This window comes from Octopus sinensis, linkage group LG6, assembly GCF_006345805.1.
Source record: "Octopus sinensis linkage group LG6, ASM634580v1, whole genome shotgun sequence".
Classification (NCBI taxonomy): Eukaryota; Metazoa; Mollusca; class Cephalopoda; order Octopoda; family Octopodidae; genus Octopus; species Octopus sinensis.
Window position 1 is genome coordinate 487,185 of NC_043002.1, and position 18,549 is coordinate 505,733.

Genomic DNA, 18,549 nt, shown 5'->3' on the forward strand with positions numbered 1-18,549 from the left:
ATTTTTATGTTAAGATGTTCTGTATAAATCCCCACTGATGTATAAATTAGGCTTATATATATATAAAATCTCAATTGGCCCGATTTTTAAGTTTCTTGATTCCTGAAGGAATGGGTCTGTCTCTAAGCGCTAAAATAACTTTTCGAAACAGATTTAGAAGTTCACTTGAATCTTATATCATAGGACACAGGATTTATAGGATAGACATGTGTGGTGAAGTAGTTCGTATCTCACATTTTCCCACTTTTGATTCCACTCTTTTGCCATTTTAAGAAAACGTCTTCTATTTATCAACCGTGGGTCAACTCAAATGCTGTTTGGTGAAATTGGCTGAACGGAAATTGTGTCCATTTAGTGGTGGACTGGACTAGTTTTTGAATGGTATCCTTAATTTGTTGCACGTTTTAATACCATCACTTGGTAAGGAGATCAAGTATGCAATTTATTCCCCAAACTCAGATAATCTGCAAAATAAATAAATAGCTTCACAACTGCTCTTTTCTTTTGGCGAAACACACACACATATATATATATGTAGGGAACGAGTGGAAATCACCCCGACCTCAGCTAATACATATAACACTTTTACCACCACTAGTTTCTTCCTACAGGACATATCCATATGTTTTCACAAAGTTATTTTAATTGTTTATCGCGGTATTCATTGGGTTCAACAGGTGCGTGAATAATTTCATATTTCAAAGTATTGGATACTTTTTCAGGGAAATGTTTCTGTAAAGGGAATAACCAAACATGACAGAAACTACGAAATGTTTCTAGTTTCTGTAAATACAAAAGAGAAACAGATTTAATTCACTGTGTATAATATGAAGCATATTAAGTAAATATTGTGTGAATATGGAGCAAATAAGGTAAACGTATTGTAACCTTTTACATTTAATGTTCTTGATCTCGGGTATAAAACGGGAGCGACAAAGCAACCGAAAATAACATAATTCCAAAATAACTGGCGAAAGGAGCCAAATTATTTTTTAAGTTTTATTTTTAAAAAATATTGAACTTCATTTGAAATCCGCCGGTTGCCTAACATCCTACCTCGAAGTATAGAGTGGATTTCTTCAACTCCATCAGCAAATTAAAGATTTCGAGAGTCTTCTCAATCAGTGGAAATGTATTTGTATGTCTATGGTTGAATTTAAAGAGGAATCACTTCTAATGGATCTCTCATGAACTGGTTTAACAATACTATTCTCCTCACACTATCCAATGACTATTGAATTCTCAGAATCCAGAATTCGCTGATTCGTTAAGTGTTAGGTATATTTAACTGATGTCCTTCAGGAATTCTTTTATATTCTATGTTTCTTGTATGTGTTCAACAGTTGTTATATTGGTAATTATAAGAGAAAGCTATCCTGTTTATAGCTCCCTGGAAGGTCACCGCCCCATTTGTTGCTCAAAACAGGAGCTAGAAAAGCGGCATTCCTTCGATATAGCTCGACAAGGTCGAGACATTTCACTTTGGGTATTTTCGTGGTTTGTGGAGTATAGATAAAACGAAATTATGCCACCAATGTCTCGTTTTCAACTTCAAGCCAAAAAATGGCCTTGCATATTTGTTCTTACCTGTTTCATGTGTCTATGTAAAATCTGCAAATTTCCAAGCAGAAAACAGAATCGGATTGTCATTTGCTTCCACGGAAATACCCGAAGTGAAGTGTTTTGATTTTGTCGAGTTCTATCGAAAAAATGTCACAAAAGCTATATACTATCAGACTCCTCCTGTGGCCCTGGTGGTAGGTACTTTTCAAAGGAAAATTGGAGGACAGTATATTTAAGCATCTAGTTCTATATATTGTTTGACTATGTGTAATTTATATACATTTACTTCTTGTGTTAATGAGCAGATACCTTATCACTTGGACTTGCTATAGGGTATATGCTTTATTCAGTTATGCTTTTTGATGAGAATGAATGGCAAATTTCCATTTGTAATGAAGTCCTGATCATCTCTGATAAAGTAGACTGCCTTTGACTTAAAGCTTGGAGACAAGTTTGAAAAAAGAGATGACTCTTATACCACTGTGGCCATTGCATTGAATTATCAGCATTCCTTACACTTAATTCAGACAGGAGCTCACCATATTAAAATTTTACTCCATTTGTAGCAGCTGTTTGACAACATTGTTTCTTTGTATTATTATCATGCAACTGCAAAAACTTGAGGTATTTCGTGTTGCAAGACAGTATGAGAGAGAATCGTGATGTCGGAGGTGAGAAAGGTGTCCGCATGGATGATGATTCACTTGCACTAAACAAGGTTGCAAAGAGAGAGGTTTGGAGACCCACTATGAACAGTTGCTCTATAAAGAGAATGAATAGGAGAAAGAGAGTCTGCCAAATGTCGACCCAACAGAGGGACAAGCTATCCGAATTGACAGTACCTTGGTAGATAAAGCAATTAAGAGTATGAAGACAGGGAAAGCTACCAGCCCATCAGGAATCACTGCAGAGATGCTTGAAATATCTGGCAGTGTCAGCTATAGCCTAGTCGCCTATATAGTTAACCAGGTGATACAGGAAGGGGTCATACCCAATGACTGGTGTAGCAGCATAATAGTCAACCACTGCAAAGGTAAAGGTGACACTTTAGATACAAATAATTATAGAGGTATCACGCTGTTGGATCAGGTAATGAAGGTTATGGAGAGGGTCATAGCCCAACTGATTAGGGAGAGAGTCAGCTTGGATGAGATGCAGTTTGGTTTCGTGCCAGGGAAAAGCACCACCGATGCCATATTTCTGGTGAGACAGCTGCAGGAGAAATACCTAGCCAAAGATAAGCCCCTGTACCTAGCTTTCGTTGACATGGAGAAAGCCTTTGACAGGGTCCCCCTGATCCATTATGTGGTGGTCAATGAGGAAACTAGAGATAGATGAATGGTTAGTGAGAGCTGTGCAAGCCATGTACAGGGACACTGTCAGTAAGGTGAGGGTTGGCAACGAGTACAGTGAAGAATTTTGGGCAGAGGTAAGGGTCCGCCAAGGTTCAGTCCTCACCTCCCTCCTATTTATCATAGGAATTCAAGACAAGATACCCCTGGGAGCTCCTCTATGCTGACGACCTTGCTCTAATTGCTGAGTCACTATCAGAACTAAAGAAGTTTCAGGTGTGGAAGCAAGGATTATAATCGGAGGGCCTTAGAGTCATCCTAGCTAAAACCAAAGTCCTAATAAGTAGGAAGGCAGACAAACCACAAATCCCTTCAGGTAGATGGCCCTGCTTGATCTGTAGAAAAGGCATAGGTGATGTACCCAGTGTAAGCTATGGACACATAAGAGGTGCAGCAATATAAAAGGAAGGCTAACTGGGAAGAGAGTTTTTGTATGTGGAAGATGCTCAGGAGCAACAAACACTGAAAATGTGCAGAGACCAACTTCCACCACATTCCAGGGAGAAAAACTAGAAGTAGTTGATAGCTTCCATTATCTAGGTGACCAAGTCAGTAGCAGAGGTAGGTGTGCTGAAAGTGTAACTGCTAGAATAAGAATAGCCTGGGCAAAGTTCAGAGAGCTCTTACCTCTGCTGGGGACAAAGGGCCTCTCGTTCAGAGTAACAGGTAGACTGTATGACACATGTACGAACAGCCATGCTACATGGCAGTGAAACATGGGCTGTGACTGCTGAGGACATGCGTAAGCTCACAAGGAATGAAGCCAGTATGCTCCGATGGATGTGTAATGTCTGTGCATACTCGATAGAGTTTAAGTACCTTGAGAGAAAAGTTGGACCTAAGAAGCATCAGATGTGGTGTGCAAGAGATGACTGTGCTGGTATGTTCATGTGGCAAGAATGGATGAGGATAGCTGTGTGAAAAAGTGCCACACCCTAGCGGTTGATGGAACCTGTGGAAGAGGTTGACCCAGGAAGACCTGGGACGAGGTGATGAAGCACAACCTTCGAACATTAGGCGCCACCGAGGCAATGACAAGTGACCGGGACCTTTGGAAATATGCAGTGCATGAGAAGACCAGGCAAGCCAAATGAGACTATAACCCGTGGCCTACGCCAGGTGTGTAACCAACCCACTTATGCATACCTTTCCTTCATTGGACACTAAACTCTGCTTGTGAAGACCTGTTGAGGCAAGTGAAATTGAAATCAAAATCAAATTCGATGACTGGCATCTGTGCTAGTGGAGTGCTAAGAGCACCATCCGAGCATGATTGTTGCCAGAGCAGCTGATTGGCTTCCATGCAGGTGGCACGTAAAAAGTACCATTTGAGTGTGGCCGTTGCCAGTACCACCTGACTGGCCCTTGTGCCAGTGGCACGTAAAAGCAGTGGTTGGCATTAGGAAGGGCATCCAGCAGTAGAAACTCTGCCAGATCAGATTGGAGCCTGGTGCAGCCATCTGATTCGTCCAACCCATGCCAGCATGGAAGTGGACGTTAAATGATGATGATGATGAACTGCAACAAATCGCCACCTCTTTGCCATCGTAGGAGCACCACATGAACACCTTCCATAAACTCACAGAATGTCATGAGGCTGGCGCCCTTTTCTGATGCTTCTGTCTGATATGGGAAAAAATAGTAAAATATTTGAGCATACCTCGTTATATGCGTGCATAGCAATAACGTACCCACTTCAGCCTTGGCAAATACGTAGCCCTTTGTTGTAGGCAATGTTTCTTGTCTTCTCCCGACGTGTTAATGCAAACAGTCTGCCTCTACTACTGGAGCATGCAACGTACAGCTGGCCGTGGGAAAAGCAAGGCTCTTTCAAGAGAAGTCTGGCCCTGGGACTTGTCGGCAGACATGGTAAAGCTGGGCTGGAACAGGAATTGCAGTCTTCTGAAGGTGAAAGGTATGTCTGCTCCCAAGGGAGCAAGGGGAATCCTGGGAATGAATACATCCTCACCTTTTCTGCATCCGGATAAGATAGTTGCCTCGACAACATGCTTCATCAATTTTTTTTATAACCAGACATGTTCCATTGCACAGTCTGGGGGGTACTCCAAGTTTCACAGAAACATAACCGGAGTTCCAACTTTAAGGCAGCGCAGGTGTACTGTTGGGCCTGGAGGGTCTAAAAAGTTGAGGAACTCCGTTGGGAAATTCACTGATTCATTTGCACCTACCATCGTGTCTACAGATTTGTATGTGAAAGGAGCACCAGGAAGTGACTCAGTTGATCATTGAATTTTGTAACGGTCACGTTTTGCGGTGCCAGCGCTGCTCTTTCAGATAGCCATTCATGATTGAGATAATTATCTTTTAAATGGAGAAACACTTTATTGGTGAGTTCAGCCAAAGATAAAACGGGAGTTATGAACGGGTGGCCATCCAGTTCCCCATCAGTGTCAAGTGGCACTTTACCATCACCAAGTTTCAGAATGTCACTCGTGAAGTTAACCAACGTTTGGTTGCCGAGCAATTGAGCCCTCATGTTGATTGTCAGGGGCAGTGACCTGACATGACGCAGTGCAGAGACGACTTAAGGCATGCTTGAACCTCATCTGCTCACGTGCCTTTGGGGATAACAGGAAGAGTTTGCCTAAAGTCACCTGAAAGCAAAAGTGTAACTCCTCCCATGGGGGCTTTGCAACCCCTAATATTCTGTTTAATGTGTTGAAGGCTCCCTTGTGGGCCATAGTACACTCGTCCCACACAATAAGCTGACAGCATTTCAGCACTTGGCCCTGATCAGAGTTCTTGCTTATATTGCAGGTAGGTGTTTCTGACTTAGTTAAATTGAGGGGCAACTTAAAGGTGGAGTGTGCAGTTCTTCCACCAGGCAGCAAAGTTGCAGCAATCCCTGAAGATGCGACCTCAACCGCAATGCTCCTTTGCATCCTGACCTTTGCTAAGATGAGCTTCATTAGAAAGGTTTTGCCTGTACCTCCTGGAGCATCAAGAAAAAACAAACCACATTTCCTGTGGCGCACATGATCAGTCACAATAGTATAAACATGCTGTTGATGTGGAAAAAGCTTTGGTTCAGTTTCTAGGACGAAATTAGCAAGAGCATCTGTGCCATAGGATGTCTCTTGCAAAAGAGATGTAGGAAGTTGTAACAGGATCTGGATTCGGTATCACTGGAGGGGTGTCCGACCTGGTCCCGTCACATTCAATTTTAGTTAAAATAACAGACAAGTCAGGCGATCTACGAACACAGCAAAATGTTGTTTATTTCTCGTCGTAATGTAGGACTGGTGCACGTGTTCTCTGGAGGGAAACCGATGGCCGAATCTGTAGTACTGATTCTTGTTTGTTGGTCGAAATGATTCGTTGTGGTTCGCTGCTTGGTTGGTGTGAAGTCTTCAGAGACTGCCAGTACACGTCCGTTCACGAGGGCTGCTAGGGCCAGAGAGGCTGAGTGAGTGGACTGTGTTTTAGGGGTCAGTTTCCTGCACATGCGCATGACTTCCGGTGGCCAACCGGAAGTAATCCCATTCTGTGCATGTGTGCTGAACCTTACACAGCAGTATCACTACAAAGTAAATTTGATTCTGAACGCAGCAGTTTAGGCAGACAGTATGAGGGCAAGTCATTCCCACCAAGTGATGCAACTGTATTTTCAGTGTCGATCAAGACTTGATTGTATACCTCATCACTTATACTTTCTATCCCAGGAAAAAGCAACTTCGCCTGATGTATGAAGTCCTCCAATAAGTCGTCTTTAAATTTGAGTCACAAAGACAAAGGGTTGTTCAGTTCACAAATTTGCATCAAATACAGCTTGTAGATGCTTAGGTGTCTTGGATCCAACAACATCAAATAATGTAGCCTCCCATTGCGCATCGTCTTCCAGCAAACTGCGCTTGAAGCATGCTTCCCTGTAAGTGCTGCAAACAGCCACTGACAGTCTTTAAGTCATCAAACGACTGGGGCCCACGTATCTCATGTAACAGAAGGCAAAGATAAAAGCACTCATGTTGGCTTGGATGCACCGTGTAAACTCTCCCAAGACAGCTGTCAAACTTTACTCCAGGTTGTCCGTCAACTGGCTGGCCTGGCTTTCTGCGCACCCATTGTTGCTTAGTCCATGTGTAGTAGGATGGAATCTGAGGATAAAGCAGATTTTGTAAATGGCTTGTTCCGGCCCAGAGCAAAGAATGCAGTGAGAGTAGTTTGTTGAGGCTCTTCAACCATTCTGGCAGCAGTCGCTTCGGTAAAGTAACCCCTTTGACCATTCTCCTGGTGAACTGCGAGTTGCTTGATGGGTGGGTGCCTTTGGTGTTTTGGAAAGCCAAAAATATGCCAGAAGTCTTCGTTACTGCCAATATAACAGCCAACTAGGTATTGTAAGGCCTCATCAAGGCAGTTTTCCAGCTGTAGACTGAACATAGTGGCATCTGAGCCCTTGTTGACATATTTTCAGATATACTTGATGGAATGGCAAAACTCCACATTGATGTAGGCACCAAATGTCTTTGAAAGAAGTGGTGAATACGGTACAACCCATCTGTTGTCAACCTCATGTTGTCCAATTTTCATGGTAAAGGCACCGTCTGCAGGTTGGCACTGTCTGTACAGAGGGTGTCCATCAATGCTAGTTTGTGTTTCCTTCAAAAATTTTTTTGGAAACTTCTTGCAGCAGATATTGTTGCTCAAGCAAGGGGAGCCTAAACTGAATCCACGCCCACATGGCCTGTGGATCATGGTCGCCTTGACTATTTCAAAGAGATATCTGTCAGTAGATGGGTTTGGAATCTCGGCAGAGATAATCGTGGGAGGTATTTTTACGGAGAGCAAGATTAGAATGTGTGCATGTGGTTGGCCTCTCTTTTGCCATTCAACAGTATACATATCACATCTAATGGAGCCAAATATTTGCCCTCCCTTAAGAAGCTCCATTAGTTTGATAAGCTTCAACTGGAAGACTTGCACTAGGAGGTCATGACAGTCTCTTGTGTGCTGGCCTGGAACCAATTCAGCTTTGTTGGTTACGCAATCCAAATTGTCTGATTTGCACTGATGAATTCCAAACCGGTAGCCATCCTTTCCTCTCACAAAGAGGAGTGGGTATTGCAAGGCGTCATAAGATCTGTGCCTCTCGCATTTACAGTGAAGGGTGTTGTCTCTGTGTTTAAGGACAACATCTTGGTTATATTGATTAGCATGAAGAAGGACAGCTACTTTGTTGCATGTAGGTAAGTGGAAGCATCCAGAGTGTTTGCTTGACGGATATTTTGAGGCATCTATGACAACATTGAAATTTGATGAAGGAGCTGCCTCTAATTGCATACTTGAAGCTTATAACATAGCTGTTGAACTTGTGAAGAATATCTTGCAGGTTTCAGATGATGTGGATGTCTGTGCCAGCTGAAATTGGGTGCCACGTTGCTTCTTTTTCATTGGGATTACCAACGAAGTAAAGTTGGAGAAATTGTGAGTGTTGGTTGGTGGCAGGTTCAAGTAGTCCAATTCTATGGTATACCTGGCCTTGAACCTTAAACATGGGCATGAATCCCCCTTCTCACACAACATTTGCTCTGAAAGGCGCAGTTGTACCTCCAGATGCAACTAAGAAAGTGCTTCGATTCAACCGTATCACCTGTGAAAAGAAGCTTTAGCAGCTCTGGTGGGTCCTTGAGTTGGGGCAATCAGACCTTTCCATCAGAGCAGCACAAACTGGATGGCTCCGCCTCCCACTTTTTGGCAAAGCAAAATTAGCACATCTTTGACATACTTCCAAGTGACATGTCTGGGTGGGCAACATAATCAAAGGTGGAATTTTACTGGAATGCTTTTAAGGCCCATTGTGAGGCCGATGGTTTAGAAACACCTTTCCTAAGGGCTTGCTGTCTGGCATCATTCTGAAGGTGATTATCATAGTCTTGTAATGTTTGGGAAGATCAAGCTGCAGCATCCGTTGTCCGACGTCTATGGTGCTGTTCCTCATTCTCCTCTGCAGGTGTGGCTGAGATGCACATGGCATTAGCGGCTTGGCAACATTTCCGCTGGGGACTTGTTTCAGAATCTCTTGCAGCAGCTGTAGATGTGGCGTTAGCAGGTCAGCGGCTTCTTCACTGGTCCTCTGTCTCTGAAGCTTGAGCAACTGCCATTGAAGGAGCATTTGCGGTTTGGCGAGTTCTACATTGGTCTTCAGTTTTTGCAGCATCAGCAGCAGTCACAGATCAGATGGCAATAGGGGTCAAGCGAGCATTTCGCTGGTCATCTGTTTTGAGAGCTCTTCTGGCAGTTGCACGTTCAGCAGCTTGTAACCAATGGATGGTAGTCTCCAACAACGATTCTGAAGCTCCATTTCGTCTTGATTCTTCTGCTTTAGCAGTATTTCGGCCAATAGTGAACTTCTTCCATCATGGCATGACCTAAAAAGAGAGGTTGCGGAACACTTAGACCCAGTCAGAAGGATAAAAGCAAGCGGCTGACTGGATATGTAAGTTTTTATGAAATAGGTAGGCAGGTATGAAGCCATAAGCATGTCTTAATGGAGAGGTATCCATAAGGTGGTTTAGTAGCTGTACGGTAAGCTGTGTTGCAATGGGAGCCGGCAACGAATCAAATCATTTCTCAAACGGGCGATTAACATGTTTTCCACTATCTGCATTCGTAAGTGGATGTCAATCATATTTTGTTCTACACTGGAATAAATATGTGAATGTGAATTGTCGACAGATAATGTCTAGCAGCCGTACTGTGAAGCCTGAGATAATGTTGCTTATCGATTTGTGAGGTAGAGGCGTTTGTCGAAAGTCCCTCTGCCTATTTTTCTCAATGAGAGGTGGTACTTTATGACTGTGTTCCAACAGCGTGAGGTGAAATGGCAAGGAACAAGAGGAGATGTAATAACAATTTTGTGGCTTACCAACTGCAGCTGGATTAAAGGAGGGAGGGATAGCTTTTAGAGGAGAGGTTGCGGTGAAAACGTTGGATCAGGATTGTGACTAGTGTTAGTGAAACCAAAAGGGGTTTTTAAGTAAGATGCAGTCATCGCTCACGAAAACACGAGAATAAACGTATGATGCAACACTATCCCATTGTAAGAGGATGAAAGTGGGAAGAGGTAAGCGGAACTGTTGGTGTGTTAGTAAGGAATGGCACCTAGTTGTTGCTTTGCAAGTAATGGTCAAGTACTTACCAAGTGTCCAAACACTATGGAGAAGAGTTGCCTTGAGCTGAGGCAGAAGAATAGGTGGTTCCCTTGGAGCGGGGTTGTGGTAGGAGACAGACAATGCGTGGAAGTAATTCAAGATGTCTGACGTCTAGTGGGGGTCTGATAGCGATTTGAAGCATGATTGCAAAACCTGTGTCAGTGCGGAAAATCGGCATAGGCTATTGTGTGTAAGTCGGAGGGGATGGGTTAAATTTAGGTCTCGACGTGAGGGGTAAAAAGGCACGGTTACAAATGGCAGCAGGAAGTGGGGGTGTAGGGTGTCGGAGCACAAATAAGGGGCGACAAACTGTAAAAATGAAGGATTTCCGGGGCTGGTGGAAATTGGAACTTACGTTGAGTGCAAAATAGAGCAGGGTATTTATGGTTGAAGATGATGGTTTGATGGCTGTGTCAATCCACCTAAGAGACCCACAAGAAGATATGACTGATTGTAAGTCCACGTCAGCAGGAAGTGAGCTTATGTAGGAGAGTGAGGACTTTTCAAGCAAACATTATGAGGTCATAAAAGCAAGTTTACAAGAACAGAGTGGCAATGGCAAAGTCAAAGTGAGGTTGCAGGTAGGTACTGACAAAGTATGAGAATAAAAAATGGTGATCATAACAAAGTCAAGTGTCCGTCATTGTGTGTGTGAGCAGGTGATATGCGTATGAGTAAAGAAATTGTTGTTATAGTGGATCCCTAGCATAAATAAATCTGAATAATCAGGTGTCACATCAAATGTTGGACCAATGAATACACTGATTAAGTGGTAAGCTGCTTCATTGTGCTTCTGTAGTTCAGTTTCAGTCTTCCGGTCATCCGCTGAGTACCATGACACCATGAAACTCTTTGGGTCAAACTGGAAATGCTCCTTCCCATTTCACCTCATGCCGTTGGAACACATTCATAAAGTACCACCTCTCATTGAGAAAAATAGGCAGAGGGACTTTTGACTGAGTTTGGTTGAAATCGGACAACTTTTTGAAAAAAATCGATAATTATTGACTGAATTTTTACAAAAACCGAACATTGATCGAAGCAGTTGTTATGACTAAAACATTCCTCGGAACATACCAAATGCATGTCTGAAATTTCAGTTGAATTAGTTGGGTGGAACTCGAGTTATAAACTTTCAAACTTGCACACACACACAGAGTTCCTGTTTTATATATATAGATTGTCTCTGCAAAGAGCAGCGATGTCAGGAGTCTGATATTCTCCACTGCCAGATACCTCTTAAAACTTGTTCACAACTTCAATTCCTTAAGGCTACTCTCTCTTTTATTTTATTGTCTGTGATTTTCTGATCTATGACGCAGTTTTCACTGTCACATGCCAGTTACTTTTATAATTTTCATTTTTGCCATTAATTTTGTATGATTTCTGGAAAAACACATTTTTGTTTCTCAGTCAACTTTTTCTCTTTCTCTGCAGAAAAAGCAAATCACCTGAAATGTTATCTCTTTTCCTCCATGTTATCTCTTTTCCTCCATGTTATCTCTTTTTCTCCATGTTATCTCTTTTCATACTTGTGCTTTTTCATTTTTTAAAAAATATTCTTTAATTTTTTTCACTCTTAATTTTCTTCTAAAATTCTGAAAGTCTAGTTTTATACTATTATGGAGAAAGCTGCTTTTTAAGTAGTTGGAATTATGCATCTTCTACTAAAAGAATGCAATTATTTAAGCCTAGACTGTCTGAAAACCTTTTACAAATTCCAATTTTAATATTAGGGTATTTGGAAAGTAATAGCGATTTTTCACCACTATGAAATATGAATCAACCAGACATGTCAAAGTAATGGTTGAATGAGCAGGAACTGTCTAGAAATAGTACATCATCTCTTCTATCCAGCAGTGTCTTTCATAGTTATTTTGGTAACTAACCTCATGCTTACTGTCATTGCTTACTGTATGAGTTTTGAAAGAAAAGTATTGCTAGAGAAGCAGGGAAAAACATTTGTGAAGTGTATTTGGATGCTTTGAAAGTTTGTACATATCAGATGTAGTTTAAAAGGTTTAAAGATGGCAATTGTGACATACCTGACAAGCCTTGCTCCCGAAGACAGCCCATTGTGAATGATGAGACTTGTATCAGATCTACATCAAAGTATCTGAGATTTGGTGCAAATATATTTAATGTATCATGTTCAACTATCAACAAAGCATGTCAAGCAAATTGGGAAAACATGCAATGGGGGAATTTGGGTTCTACATAAGCTTATACTGAACATTATCTTCCACCATTTGCAGCAGTCTTTTAACCAGGAATAACAACCTGTCATTTTTTATGGGTTTTGCATCACAACAGAAAATAAAAAAGACAATGATTATCATGTAATGAGAGGCCAGTGCCAGTAAGAAAACCAGAACTCCATCCACAAAAACCCTTGCTTTATATTTGGTGGAACATGAAGAGTATTGTCCATTATGAGCTACCAGAACATGGAAAGAACAACAATGCAGATGTCTGTTGCCAACAACTTGATCGTGTAAATGAAAAATTGTGTTGAAAGTGGCCAGAAAAGGTGTTATTCTCCAGCTTGTCAATGCATGGCCTCACTCTTGAAAACAAACTAAAGAAAAAAAATCCACATCCTCTATACTCACCTGACTATCCTATACATGATCATTTAGTATGCTAGAAATAACAGCGATCACATGGGTTTCAAAAGTAATTTCTTTTCAGTATAGTTATAATTGAATCATAAAAACAAGGAAACAAAATTAAGATGCATGAAATATGTTTCCCACCATATTTCTTACACATTAAATTTCTATTTATATAGGAACCTGAAAATTATATATAGAAAATTTCCATAAAAAATACTCGTTTTTCTGAAAGCTATGAGGAAACAAAATTGAGATGTGTAAATTATCTGAAATTTCTGGCTGCTGGGGGTGTGTACTCCATATCAAAGCCCTTCTGGCATCACTGCATCTACAATGCATTGGTCCTCTCCATTCTCCTCTATGGCGCAGAAGACCCTGGCAAAGAGGATTGAATGCTTCAATAGGGGCGGGGTGGGGACTGAGAATCATCAAGGACATCAGATGGTACCACTATATTTCCAATAAAGAACTGCATGTGCGCACACACCATCCTGCAGCCTCCCACCTCATAGCTGTCCATTGCACGTGCCAGTATGGATATGTTCTTTATCTCCTGGTAGATCATCCTACCAGAACTTTACAATTTCAGGCAGGAAGAGGCTTCATGGCAGACCCTGCCCCAGATGGCTGGATGTGATTGGAGAAGATATCCAGAGGCTCAAAGTCACCTTGGAGGATGCAGACGGGCTGGCACAAGGCTTCTAGCAATGGAAAGCATTGGTGGACCTGGTTGGCTCAACATATGATGACACCTCTCGAACCACTAACTTGGAATGACCCAAGAACCATCAAGCAAGAGCATAAAGCCAGCCAAGCCAGTCTCTTCCAAAATGGTTTCACCACATATTCTCATATAATAGTGATCTACATCATCTGAAATATATTTGTAAAAACTATCATAAATAAATATCTATTTTTCAGAAAGTTATGAGGAAAGAACTTTTTGGAGGCACAATTCTGTAGTTATGCCCTAAATTTACTGAACAAGTGAGCACTATTAGACAAGTAAAGGATTCAAAAGAAAATTAGATGTAACATACTGAAAAATTACACACATCAGGAATTAAATTTGCAAATATTGGAAAGCAGAAGCAGAAACTGACGACATCTTGTCTTCTCTAATACACAGAGATATGGTGGGAGCAACGCAGAACCATCGGAAAGGATTTGGTTTTGGCGCAGATCAGTTCAGACCGTTTGCAAGCATGATGCCGTGTGAACGCAGATCTGTTGTTAGCAACAGCGTCAAAACAAGAGAAGCAGAGAGAAGAGAGCTTCATTTGATCCGATGTGTTCATCAAGGTCAGATGACGAGATGGGAAGAACATGTTGTTGAGAGGAAGATAAGTTGGGATGAGATGTGGAAGTGGACGACATCTCGGCTGAGTTTCCTGATTCGTTCATCTCATGATGTTTTGCCATCACCTACGAATCTAGTAAGATGGAACGTCTTAGAGAATGACATTTGCAAATGTGGAAAGGTCGGTACACTAAAACATATTCTTTCCAACTGTTCATTAGCATTGAACAGGTACACATGGAGGCACAACTTGGTTCTTAAGGTTATCTTCAATGCTATAAAGAACCAAATTCATCCCAACAACACTGAAAAATCGTTGAAAGTACCATCAAGAGATTTCATTACCTTCGTGCGACCAGGTCAGCGGATCCGTTTCAAGAAGAAGATCAAGAAACTTCCTGAGAAAAATGAAAAGTGGAACGGCTATTGGGAGGTAACTGCAGATTTACCTGGGTGCCAGGTTTTCTTTCCCATCCCAGTTTCGAAAAAACCAGATATTTTGATGTGGTGTGAAAGAAAGAAAGTTGTAAATATAGTCGAGCTAACGGTTCCTCACGAAGATAATATGGACGCCGCTCGAGCTCAAAAATTAAACCGTTATGAAAACCTCCTCGAGGAATGTGAAGACGCAGGCTGGAAAGCGGAACATTTTCCTATCGAAGTCGGATGTAGAGGGTTTGTAGGACACAGCGTGAGACGACTGTTGTTATCGTTAGGCCTAACTCATCGTAAAGTCAATACCACCATGACTGATATCCAATCTACAGTGGAGAAGGCTAGCCACTGGATTTGGTTAAAAAGAGACGATGAACGATGGCTAGAAGTATATTGAGTTCTTCATAACCAGCTGATCTAGCAAGCGGGGCCTCATATCAGTGAGGGGGGCCGGTGTGCATTGATGCCATCGAGAGGTAGGCCCCTAAACGGCGCGCATTCTCTCCTGATGAGCCCATACACTTGCTAGCTTCCGGTATACGAAGCTTTTAACTGGTAGCACTTGCATGTGCAAATTGTTTGCAAGACATGATAAAATTAGCAACCAGCTGGGCAGTTTTTTCTGCTGGTTTTATGTAAATTAATGTATTAAAAAAAAAAAGTCATACGAGAGTTCACAAACTTCTTGATCTCTTGTAAGACCAAGTTAAAACAAAAAATTATTTTAATATCATTACATGTAAGTTTTTTTCTTTTTTCATAGTTCCGTGCATTAGGAGAATATGGTGTTGCCGTCCTTCACATTTCACAAATTCAAAAGAAAGAACAGCAAGGGTAATATTTTTTCATTTTATGGAAAATGTATATCAATAGCTGAAAGGATAAATGAAAAGTTGAAGCAAAGAATAATTTGATTGTTGAGATTTTCTTTTGCTGGAAAGAAAATTTGCTGAGGCAAAGAATGCTTGTTATTTTGAACTTTAGAAACGAAAAAAAGATATTGTTTTTATTCTTGGGGAGATGAGGCAGTAACATTAACCAAAATTATATTGATTCTGGCAGATTCTGGCACCTCTTCATGCAAATGTTAATTACTCTTCCCTCTAACTTTTTTTTTATTATGCCTTAGAAAACAAAAACTCATTAAAACCTGGTCTTTGGATTTTGTTCTGAACATCAGAGGCTCATAATCAGCATGGTGGAGATGGGGAACTACTCAGGAATAGCTGTATTCACTTTCAAGATAAAGTAATTTGTATTCAGAAGTCAAAGCAGTACTATTGTACTTTCACATTGGGAAAATTTCAAATGCTCTTGGGTTAGTTTATTAAGGACTAGCAAAGATACCCAGTTTTACTTGGGGTTAAAATGGTATAGTTTGAAATATATATATATATATATATATATATGTATATATATATATATGTATATATATTACAATGCTGCACTTTCCCATATCACCTGTTTCACCATAACTGTAATATATAACTGTAGCTTCTAAGCTGAAGTGAAGACAGCATGTTCTTTGTCTATCTCCTTACCTTCTTGGAGATTGGAGGTAAAATTATACTAATGTGTCCATCTGTTTTAATTTAATTAAATTCTGTCTTTATGCAGCTGAGGATTGCTCTACATTTAAATTGACGTAATGATTGCATTGTTCAATTAAATGGAGTTGCTTGAAACGATCGTACTGCATTACCTTTGGATATCCTTATTGCTTATTTTGATTATATATATATATATATATATATATATATATACATTCTGAGCACATGATCAAGATCTCAGATCAAGTCACTTGCTATGCAAGTACATCTCTGTAAATTGAAAGATTATCTCTATGAAATGTTATATTGTTTTAATCGAAATGAAACTAAAATTTCATATTGACACTGACCAGCCCTCACGTATAGTGCATTTAATAATGTATTCAACACAGAAAGACACATACTGTGAGATATATTCACACTCATACACTCACACACATACATTCCCATACAGATACAGTCATATACAAAATATGAAGACATCGTTGTGGTTTGAAGTAAAAGTATAAAAGTGAAACAGAGTTGTGGTGGTGGTTAGAATTAAAAGTTAAAAAGTGAGACAATATCTCACATTACAATATATATGTTATTGTTTCACTTTTACTTTTTGTGTTTTGACGTAATAAGGAACCAGTGCCAATGTTGCATTGTTTTAATCCCCAAAAATTACATGTTGACATTCATAGGGCTTTGTAGTATTACCATGTAAAATTTCATTTGGTTTGGTTGAGCTGTTTGAGAATGTATTGGGGACAGACAGAGATACAATGGATTTCATATATATCTCTTATTATAAAAGGCAGATTTTATCTGCCTCCCTTTGTCAGTTATAGAAATCTACAATATAGGATTTCTTCAATTACAATTTACCTAGCATTTTTAAGAGTAGAATGCATCGGGTTTTGCCAAGTCCAGTTTTTAAAATTTAAACTCCAATTAAGCAAAATTTACAGAAAACTCACATTCTGGTGTGTATGTCAAATGCTTTTCTTAGTCTGGTTTACAGCACACGCAAACGCACACACACAGTGTGCAACGAATAAAGTGAAACTAGATGTAATATTTGTTTCTGTCTATCACGCTGATAGATACATGAGTAAAATGTATGGCAAGCTAACAGATAAGAGTGAGTGAAAATGTTCTTGGAAGAGAGTAAATAGTGACAGAGTGATTTGAGGAAGACTAAACTGAAAGTATGAAACAGTGTTTATGTATAAACAAACCGCCCGAATTTACCTATTCAGGCACCCATGCCAACCCCCTTTGCTTGTGAAGACATGTTGGGGCAAGCGAAATCGAAATCGAATTGAACCAGCCAGGATCCCTGGTCTGGTGGTACGTAAAAAGTACTATCCGACTCGTGGCCGATGCCAGCACCGCCTCGACTGGCTTCCGTGCCGGTGGCACATAAAATACACCAATCCGACCGTGGCCGTTGCCAGCCTCGCCTGGCACCTGTGCAGGTGACACGTAAAAAGCACCCACTACACTCACGGAGTGGTTGGCATTAGGAAGGGCATCCAGCTGTAGAAACATTGCCAGATTAGACTGGAGCCTGGTGCAGCCTTCTGGCTTCCCAGAACCCCGGTCGAACCGTCCAACCCATGCTAGCATGGAGAACGGACGTTAAACGATGATGATGATGATATTTAAATGAGAATATCAGAGTAAATCTCTTTAGTACATTCGTGAAAACACGTATTATACTTCGTAAACACTTCAAATACAGTTTTGTACAAAAATCGAAGTGTAATTTTAATTCCGTGAATTATGGGAGATTTTTTTCCGAAATTTGTTCCTATTGTGTTTTCAAAATTTGTAATTCTGACAAAAAATGGATACGAATTTCATTATATCAAGCAGCGAGTCAGAATTCGAAGGATTTTCTACTGAAGACCTTCATAAATCTAACTCTATGACTGAAAAAAAAAAGCATCTTTATATAAGAGTGAAGTTGTGTGTGTGTCTCCTACGATTTAGATTTGTAACTACTCCCACATTTTGCGGTGCAGTTTAACCAAAAGCGGGTATCTTATAGTCGTGATTCATATCGAGCCCTTCTGGGTATTAGCGCGCGTCTATGATTTAAAAAAAATTTACCATCATATTTTTCCATTTTAATGCATTTTTTTCGCTTTTATATAAGGGAAGTAACTCTCTAAAAATATCTACGATGTGTCAACGATTTAAAAAAAAAATTTACCTTAATTTTTTTTCAATTTTTAATGCATTTTTTTGCTATTTTTTGGCTATAACTCTCTACAAATGCTTATATAGTTATTTCCCTTACAACCCGAGCAACGCCGGGCAATACTGCTAGTATATAATATAGATGATAATGTAATTACCAATGCAAGCAAAATATATATTTTTACTCTAAATATCTAAATATACATGAAATGTGTTTATATATCAATAAATATATTTTTTATATTTATAAATCCACATTAAAGAATATAGCAGCTGTAAATCTAATGCTAATGTGGTTCTGGTTTTAAAGAAATAAGATTAAAAAAGAAACATGTTGATTGTTTCTTATCATTAATAAATAGCAAAAGTTAATTA

At 40.2% G+C, this 18,549-nt stretch overlaps 1 protein-coding gene across 1 annotated transcript in view; it reads left to right on the top strand.

The window, feature by feature from the left end:
* The window catches only part of LOC115213486, a 33,035-nt gene that overhangs the window by 674 nt on the left and 13,812 nt on the right, over nucleotides 1-18,549 (top strand). The window contains exon 2 of the mRNA XM_029782482.2: nucleotides 15,198-15,268. Coding sequence (XP_029638342.1) covers nucleotides 15,198-15,268 — 71 coding nt within the window. The remainder of the gene's footprint in view (nucleotides 1-15,197; nucleotides 15,269-18,549) is intronic.